This window comes from Oryx dammah, unplaced genomic scaffold (assembly GCF_014754425.2).
Source record: "Oryx dammah isolate SB20612 unplaced genomic scaffold, SCBI_Odam_1.1 HiC_scaffold_11, whole genome shotgun sequence".
NCBI classification, from domain to species: Eukaryota; Metazoa; Chordata; class Mammalia; order Artiodactyla; family Bovidae; genus Oryx; species Oryx dammah.
Window position 1 is genome coordinate 23317069 of NW_024070195.1, and position 8827 is coordinate 23325895.

At 50.7% G+C, this 8827-nt stretch overlaps 2 protein-coding genes across 11 annotated transcripts in view; one reads left to right on the forward strand and one right to left on the reverse strand.

Annotated features, from left to right (window-relative positions):
- The window catches only part of MDC1 (mediator of DNA damage checkpoint 1), a 14254-nt gene extending 12441 nt beyond the window's left edge, over positions 1–1813 (reverse strand). For 3 of the 10 annotated variants that reach the window (XM_040250153.1, XM_040250152.1, XM_040250150.1), the window contains exons 1-2: positions 1393–1560; positions 1051–1230 (exon numbers count right to left, since the gene is read on the reverse strand). In XM_040250153.1, the coding sequence (XP_040106087.1) occupies positions 1051–1092 (42 nt within the window). In that variant the 5' untranslated portion in view covers positions 1093–1230; positions 1393–1560. Of the gene's footprint in view, positions 1–1050; positions 1575–1797 lie in introns of those variants that run through there. The other 7 variants (XM_040250151.1, XM_040250147.1, XM_040250146.1 and 4 more) reach the window with 6 other exon arrangements.
- A 2219-nt stretch (positions 1814–4032) lies between these two features.
- Positions 4033–8513, forward strand: TUBB (tubulin beta class I). The gene is made up of 4 exons (XM_040250199.1): positions 4033–4307; positions 5679–5787; positions 6043–6153; positions 6434–8513. The coding sequence occupies exons 1-4, from the start codon at positions 4251–4253 to the stop codon at positions 7489–7491; spliced, it is 1335 nt and encodes a 444-aa protein (XP_040106133.1). The 5' UTR covers positions 4033–4250; the 3' UTR covers positions 7492–8513.
- The last annotated feature ends 314 nt before the right edge of the window (positions 8514–8827 follow it).

Genomic DNA, 8827 nt, shown 5'->3' on the forward strand with positions numbered 1-8827 from the left:
GGCCAGGGTGCAATGCCTGGTTAGGGAACTATAGCCTACATGCCCCAACTAAGGCCACACAGCATGTGGGATCTTAGTTCCCTAACCAGGGATTGATCCCCTGCCCCCTGTAGTGGAAACATGGAGTCCTAACCACTGGACTGACAGAAAACTCCTTATTTTACTTTCTATTTCTCAGATAAAGAAACTGCAACAGGGATGGATTAACAGATTTGTCTAAGATCACTCAGATAATGGGCTTCCCTTGTGGCTCAGCTGGTGAAGAATCTCCCTGCAATGCGGGAGACCTGGGTTCAACCCCTGGGTTGGGAAGATGCCCTGGAGAAGAGAAAGGCTACACACTCCAGTACTGTGGCCTGGAGAATTCCAGGGACTGTAGAGTCAGACAAGACTGAGTGCCTTTCACTCAGATAATGTCTCTTCCTGTTTAATATTCTTTGATGGTTTTCCATACCCATAGGATAAAATAAATCTAAACTCCTTAGCAAGACCCTCAACGATCAGAACCTCATCTGAAATGTGTGTCCCATCCCCACCCCGTCCAAGCCTGTAGTTCTACGACATGGACCTTCTCCTTAATCTCTGAACACACTGTCCTCGTTCTCTCACATCTGCAGGCCTTAGCCAGCTCCTTAGGACGTTGCCCCTAGTGTTGTGATCCAACTACTATCCATCCTTTTAGCTCAAATGTCAGTTTCACAGCAAAGCCTTGCCTTTAGTCTTCTCTGTGTTCTGGTACTTTCCCCTATTCCCCATGTATCCTAAGTGTTTCACGGTGGTTGGTGGACTTATATTATCCTAATAGGTCTCACCATAGTGTAACTATTTTCTGCCTCACATATTCCCCTTGAGAACTGGACCAGTTAGAACTGTCTTTTCCCCAAGGGTCCATCATGTTAATTCAACAGTAGTTACTGTGTACCTGATACCACTAGAGGTATTCCGAATACATTCATGAGTCAAACGTAAAATTAACTCTGCTCTCCTGATGAAATAATAAGATGAAAAGTCAAACTAGTATGGGTGGGAATTAAATTTGAAAGATGCTACCCTAAAGGGAAAATGTAGACAAGGAAAGTGGGACACCTCCATGGAGAAAGTGTTAACATCGTTTCATGAAGGCGAAATCAGCGGCGCCCATGACCTTCGGCTCCAATCCAATGGGCCTTCAACTTTGATCTCGATCCCAAGGGTTCCCTCCGAGCCCAACCTCTCCCAGTGTCTTCATACCTAAACTCAGGGAGGGCCGTCAAGTGAAGATGAGGGTTATAATCCGAGAAGCAAATTTCCAAGAATCCTCCGCCCAGTCGTACCCAAGGCACGCCCCTCCCGCCCTCCGGGAGAACCAAGATGGCATCCGGGGAGTCGTGGGCGAGGCCCCCCAGAACTCACCTACTTTGAGTCCCCGCGCGCGCCACCAGTAACGGCTGCGACAGGGGTGGTGCCAGTGCCTGAGCGGGGAAGGGGCTGATTAGCTGATTGGCTGAAGCCTTTGTCTTTCTCGGCCCTGCGGCAAGCAGACGGAGCAATCCCACGCGGAGGTATAGCCGGAGCCCCGCCCCCGCCCCCGCCCCCGCCCCGCCCCGCCCCCTTACAGCTCAAAGGGGCGGCTTCTCCGGGGAGACAGATCCGTTGGACGAGGCGGTAATCGGAAGCCGCGGAGGCGCACAGAATAGCGCACTTCGATTGGGCAGCTCCAAAGGGACAACCCACTGCGGTTTCACCACCCACTTCCCGCGTATATTTCCAAGTTGCGACCACAGAGTCTGGATGCCAGCAGCGGATAGAGGGGCTTACCACAGTCGTCGACCTAAGCATGTAGTGCGGCCAGAGCGCCTTCTCTGGTCCTCCCAGAAATGGTGTCCGCTGACTCATGAGAAATATAAGGGTTGCGGGCTGCAGTCGTGGCTGAAGACTTCAGTCTGGAGAATAGCCCGTAGGCGTGGCGCTTGAGGACTCACTACAATGGAAGTTCATTTCCTTTTTTTTTTTTTTTAGTTCATTTCCTTTTGATTTAGCTCATCTAGAAATCATGTCATTTCCTCCCTGAGAATCCATTCCTGATGGACACTTTGAGGTCATTATCCTAGAGTAAAGATATCTAGGCAAACGGAGAGAACTCTTTTGTTAACCATCTTAAAGGCTGACCGAGGTCTTTGAAGGGCTACAGAATAAATTATTTTGCTAAATTTCATACTAAGACAATTTCACAGGAATAATTTAGGAGGACCTTTTGCATTCGTATTCTCACTTCATTCTGACCAGAAATAAGAGTTCTGCGGAAGTTAGCTTGCCTAGGCTCCTACGGCTATTGTTAGAGACAAATTGAAACTGTTTAATCGTGAATTCTGAACTCTCTTCACTACCACAAAATAACTACTTTCACTGCGATTGTGCCTTCAAACATAAACATTTTAACTGGGTAGACGAGTCTTACAGAAATTTATGTTCTTTTATTTAGAAGATGAGAAATGTGTGTTGAATCCAGTGAGAATTAACACCTTGCTATCATCTAACCAAGTGCCTCATAAGTAAACAGCCCTCTTGCCAATTCAGGAGACGCAGGAGAAACGGGTTCGATCCCTGGGTCGGAAAGATTCCGTGGAGAAGGAAATGGCAACCAGCTCCAGTATTCTTGCCTGGGAAATCCCATGGACAGAGGAGCCAGGCGGGCTGCAGTCCATGGGGTCGCAAAGAGTCGTACATGACTGAGCACATACTCACAGAGCCTGATATCCCATGTCCTTTAATTATGGTGCTTACCACACTAGTGGTTATACACTTCTCACCAAATTGCAAGATCCTGGAGGACAGTGAGGTGAGGTGAAGGTGAAGTCGCTCAGTTGTGTCCGACTCTGCGACCCCATAGATTGTAGCCTACCAGGCTCCTCCGTCCACGGGATTTTCCAGGCAAGAGTACTGGAGTGGGTTGCCATTTCCTTCTCCAGAGGATCTTCCCAACCCAGGGATCGAACCCGGGTCTCCCACATTGTAGGCAGACGCTTTACCGTCTGAGCCACCAGTGAGCTAATCCTTAATCATTTTTGTATTCCTAGCTCCTTTGGTGGACATTTAATATCGCTCAAGTTGAATTAATCCCTGAGAAGAAACATGCCACTCAGATTTGAGCTCATCCATTTTTTCCCCATCACCCTCCCTACTTCTTTTATTTTAATCCCGAGGTTCTTGAAAGGTTGCAATGGTCAACCACCTCTCAGTGAAATCAGCGAATTGAAAAAACACTGACTTCATCAAAGTGCCTATCAGGTATCTCACCCCACAGTTCGCCTCTCGACAAAACTGTGTTAAACGCTGCTCTAAGGCGCAGATTCCCCACATGGACGGAGACTTCCGGCATATCTGCTTCTCTATTCTTGAACATACCTTCCAGACAATTACTTTTTATACTGAAAAGTCCTTGATGCAATTTTGTTTCTTTCTAAATATTATCGTTAGAAAGCTCCCAAGGAAATAGCAGGAAGGCAATGCCCTGCTCCTTCTCGAGATATCTGGGGGAGCCGCAGCTCACTGGAGTTCATGCCAGTTGGGTCACCAGGGACCAGCTGTTAGATAGCAGATCAGGGTGCCGCATTTCTCCCCGTTTTCGCTGAGCTAAGCAGTCCTGTCTTCCCAGGAGCTACCGCAGCGGGGAGCTTTCAGGGCGTGCCCTCACTCCACCTTCCAAAGCCTGGTACACCAGGGTTCCCAATTCCTGTACCCCCCGAAAACTACTCTCTTTTGATACCAGAAGAGTCAGGCATAGAGGAAGGAACCCTAGCGCCAAGCCGTTTTTCAGTCAAAACACCTAAACCAAAATCCCCAGACCCAGTACCCACCCATTCGTCCTTTCATTTTGCAGCGTGGACAACAATAGAGAACTACAACTCCCAGGCAGGACTGCGCTCGTCCAGCAAGGACCAATGGACGTGTGATACAGGAGCGGCACGGACTAATCAGGGCCAGCCTAGTGAGGCTTTGTCTCTCCACCGCAGCGCGCCGCGAGTTCTCCCGCCTCCCGGGCCCCGCGCACGCGCGCCCCGCCCTGCCCGCCTTTCCTCCCGCGCCCTCCCCTCTCCTTTCTCCCTCTCAGAACCTTCCTGCCGCCGCGTTCGGACCTCGCTGCTTCAGCCTCCGGGTCTCGTTCCATCTTTTCACCCTGCGACCAGCAGCAGAGAAAAACTAATTCCATATTATTTTTTTGCCCCGTACATACTTTGAGGCGAGCAAAAAAATTAGAATAAATTTTAACAATGAGGGAAATCGTGCACATCCAGGCCGGTCAGTGTGGCAATCAGATCGGTGCCAAGGTAAGGATTTTTAACCTCTTTTGACTGTATTTATTTTTAAGGAAAAAAAGAAAAATCCAAACAGGTATATTATGACGGATGGTTGTAGAACGTTTGCATCTTCCACTTTTAGTCAAGGTTTGCCCCTCAAAACTTTTATATGTAAATGCACCTTTGAACCTTAGGGTTTGCTTTTGAAAAATGAGGAATTATTTTTCTTGGCAGGCTTGTTTTTGAGGAAGCTGTTAAAGGCACCCTTCAGGGTTAGGGGGCGGGAAAACCGAGTTTCTGTAAAATTTTACTTAGAAAGGGGATCTCCTAACGGTCCGAGGACCGGGGAGCGAGGGAGATGCGGAAACGGCCCGAGACAAAAGCTGGATGAGGTTTTCCCCATGTGCATCCCCCTTGGCGGGGCTTCGTGGGGCTAACCCAGAGGGGGAAGGGGCGAGGATGGCGGGCAGCTGCCGAGAGGTCAGATCCAAATGTAGGGGCGCGATGAGCCAGGTGGGCTGGGCGATATCCTTTACAAACGATCAGGAATCTCCGGGCGCCCGCGATCCCCAAGGGGCGGTCCCGCAGTTTTTCGTGCATGGAAGGCTAATATGTGCTAGACTAATTTGTTCCTTTTATTTCCCCTTAACAGACTCTTAAGGGCGTGGACAGATAGGGAGAAAGGGCGAGGAGGGAAAAAGAGTCCATTCTTTGAAGGGGTTCCTCAGAGCTAGAGAATAGGACAAAGGAAGAAAAACCTCAGTTAAAGCAAGGGGGTTAAAAGCTAGCAAAGAAATATTTCGAGGCCAAGGGGGAGGGTTTTTTTTTTTTTTTTGCGCGCGGTTACAGTGTAGCGGGGGAGGGGCAGGGAGGAAGTGCGGCTGCTACGTTGTAGCAGAAGGGCGGGACCCGGGCGCCCCTGGCGCGCTGGGACAATGCGGCCAGGCCGGCCGGCGGGGGGCGCGCGAGCCCGAGCCAAGCCCCGCCCCTGGCGCGCGGAATTCGCCCTTCGGCCCCGCCCTCGCGCGGCACCTCCCTTTGTCGGCCGCCTGGCGCGTGCGTGCGCCGCGGTCACGTGCAGGGCGGGGTGGGCTGCGGCAGTGGCACCTTTTCTCTGCCCCCCCCCCGTCTCTTTGTGCCCAGGGTGATTGCCTCCATCTACCCACCCCCGTGCCTGCGATCGCCGGACCCTTTAAGCCACACAGCATCTCACGTCCCAGGCAGTGAAAGCTGCCTTTTTCCCGAAGGTGCATGTGGCTAGGGGAAGGGTGTGGCAGGCAGAAGAAATGCTAGATCCTTGGGGAGGGCCCGCCACAGGGGAATCTGGAGCTAAAATGGCAGTAGGGGAGCATAATTAGCCAGACCCTGAGATGCTGAAGACTCTTTGCTCTTCCCTGGCAGTTCTGGGAGGTGATCAGTGATGAACATGGCATCGACCCCACCGGCACCTATCATGGGGACAGCGACCTACAACTGGACCGCATCTCCGTGTACTACAATGAAGCCACAGGTGAGGGCAAGAGCCCGGGAAGCAGGGGTCCCATCACTCCCACTTCTTTGGGGTCTCTGCCTCCCCGGGACACCCTTTACCCCCTTTGAATGAATCCATCTACACTCATTGGAGACCTTTCTCGCTTTCCCAGTGTCTCTGCTGCCACCTGGTGGCAGTGTCTGAAATCACACATTTGGGTCCCCGGCTCTCTTGGCCCCAATTTATTTACCTCTATGTCTTCCAGTTTTCACTCTTCTACTTTATTTCTTCTAGGTGGCAAATATGTCCCTCGTGCTATCTTGGTGGATCTAGAACCCGGAACTATGGACTCTGTTCGCTCAGGTCCTTTTGGTCAGATCTTCAGACCGGACAACTTTGTTTTTGGTGAGTTAGGGAAATATCAATAGATACTGCTAATCGAGTTATTTGGGTGCAGCAAGAGTTAGAAATGATTGTACTGGAGTTTATACAGACTTGTGTTTTTAAATCTAATGGAGAGTGGAGGTAGTAATTTAGATAGCAAATTATACAGGGGCAGGTGTATCATCGGGGAGTAAGAAGGAAGATAAATCCACTGGCCTTAATCCAAAAGTTGAAAGGTAGAAATGGGGCTATGTATCTTTCACACTTGACTGAACAAGCTTGCCTTTTAACCCCATCACAGGTCAGTCCGGGGCAGGCAACAATTGGGCCAAGGGCCACTATACAGAGGGAGCCGAGCTGGTTGACTCGGTCCTGGATGTGGTTCGGAAGGAGGCCGAGAGCTGTGACTGCCTGCAGGGCTTCCAGCTGACCCACTCACTGGGTGGGGGCACTGGCTCCGGAATGGGCACCTTGCTCATTAGCAAGATCCGTGAAGAGTATCCTGACCGCATCATGAACACCTTCAGCGTGGTGCCCTCACCCAAAGTGTCCGACACTGTGGTTGAGCCCTACAATGCCACCCTCTCCGTCCATCAGCTGGTGGAGAACACTGATGAAACATACTGCATTGACAACGAGGCCCTTTACGACATATGTTTCCGCACCCTCAAGCTGACCACGCCAACCTACGGAGACCTGAACCACCTTGTCTCGGCCACCATGAGTGGAGTCACCACTTGCCTCCGCTTCCCTGGCCAGCTCAATGCTGACCTCCGCAAGCTGGCCGTCAACATGGTGCCCTTCCCACGCCTCCACTTCTTCATGCCTGGCTTTGCCCCTCTAACCAGCCGTGGCAGCCAGCAGTATCGGGCCCTCACTGTCCCTGAGCTCACCCAGCAGGTCTTCGATGCCAAGAACATGATGGCTGCCTGTGACCCCCGCCATGGCCGGTACCTCACCGTGGCTGCTGTGTTCCGTGGGCGGATGTCCATGAAGGAGGTGGATGAGCAGATGCTCAACGTGCAGAACAAGAACAGCAGCTACTTCGTGGAATGGATCCCCAACAACGTCAAGACAGCTGTTTGCGACATCCCACCCCGTGGTCTCAAGATGGCAGTCACCTTCATTGGCAACAGCACAGCCATCCAGGAGCTGTTCAAGCGCATCTCAGAGCAGTTCACGGCCATGTTCCGCCGAAAGGCCTTCCTCCACTGGTACACAGGTGAGGGCATGGACGAGATGGAGTTCACCGAGGCTGAGAGCAACATGAACGACCTCGTCTCCGAGTACCAGCAGTACCAGGATGCCACCGCAGAAGAAGAAGAGGATTTCGGTGAGGAGGCCGAAGAGGAGGCCTAAGGCCAAGTCCCTATCACCTTAGGTTTCTCCATCCCCTCAGCCTTCTTCCTCAATGACCCCTTTCCTCTCCCTCAGAATTTGCATTTTCTGCCTCTATCTTGTTTTTCTTTTTTGGGGGGGATTCTAGAACAGTGCCTGGCACATAATAGGCGCTCAATAAATATTTGTTGTTTGTTGAATGTCTCTTCTCTCTTTCCACTCTTGGCGAGCCTAGATTTCTGCCATTCTGGGTAACCCTGTCATTTTCCTTTTGGTGCCCACTCCTCCCATCTGTCCAGTTAACATTTCCCTCTCTGTTTTCAACATAGCTCTCAAAGAGGCTGGGTTTCCTCGAGTCTCATTTAGAACCATGTGCTGAAAACCTGGATTGGTGACTGCCATCCTAGGCCGTTGTGCTGACTCAGGGGAAGGAAAGTGAGCAGCGGGTAGAAGTCCCTACCAGAAAGGGTTGGGTTTGGAGAGGGGCATCCAGGGTACTGAAGTCCTAGGTGCCAGGTATCTCCCCGCTCCTCTCAGCTTCTGCAGAGCTGTTGACAGTATTATCTTCATTTTCAGTCTCCTTACAAGCTCTGTTCTGAGCTATTACCTTTGCAAGTTTCTGGTCCCTACCCTATCAAGTGGGAATCCCTTCCTTTTCCACTTTATCTCCTTCATAATAACGTTGGATTCCCTCCTTTCCCCTGTTTAAGAAAAGGGGGTCAGGAGAAGTAAGAGAGAGCCCTGGTCTCTCAGCTTCTAGAAAGCCCCTCCCCACCTCATCTTTTCTTAACCAAAAAAGTCAGCCCCTTCCGTACCTATATGGAAAGGTACGTGCTGCCACCTAAACGTCATTCCCCAGAGAGGGGACAGAACACCTCTGGCATCTTTTGGCAAACATCTCTTCTGCTACTGCTTTCCCACCTCTTGATTTTGTCCTATTCTACACTTCAGATTTCTATTGTGTTGAACTTGCTGCTTTTTTTCATATTGAAAAGATGACATTGCCCCAAGAGCCAAAAATAAATGGGAACTGAAAAGAATTTTGCGACACGTGTGCTCATTCAGGGAAAGATTGCTGGTGGAGGAGGCATGGGGCTCCAGGTCAGTTACACAATATACTCTGCTCCCTCTAAACAGGTGAGAATATCCTTACACCTTAATCTCTGGTACCCTGTCTTAGTGGGATAGAGGCTCAGATCTGAGATCCAGGGATAGAAAGGAAAAATGAGGTGAATGTCATAAGTGGTTGCCAGATGAACATCCCTTTGAACTCAGAGAAATAGAGATTCTCCCACCTGCCCAGATGTACTGAACCAAAAGTGGGTTGGACCCCTGAAGTCTGTTTTCTTTAACAGTG

Bases quoted from the DNA above. Each gene is read 5' to 3' on its own strand.
- TUBB (XM_040250199.1), top strand. From the start codon at position 4,251: ATGAGGGAAATCGTGCACATCCAGGCCGGTCAGTGTGGCAATCAGATC. The intron at 4,308-5,678 runs GTAAGGATTTTT...CTTCCCTGGCAG, and splicing joins GCAATCAGATCGGTGCCAAG to TTCTGGGAGGTGATCAGTGA. The intron at 6,154-6,433 runs GTGAGTTAGGGA...ACCCCATCACAG, and splicing joins ACCGGACAACTTTGTTTTTG to GTCAGTCCGGGGCAGGCAAC.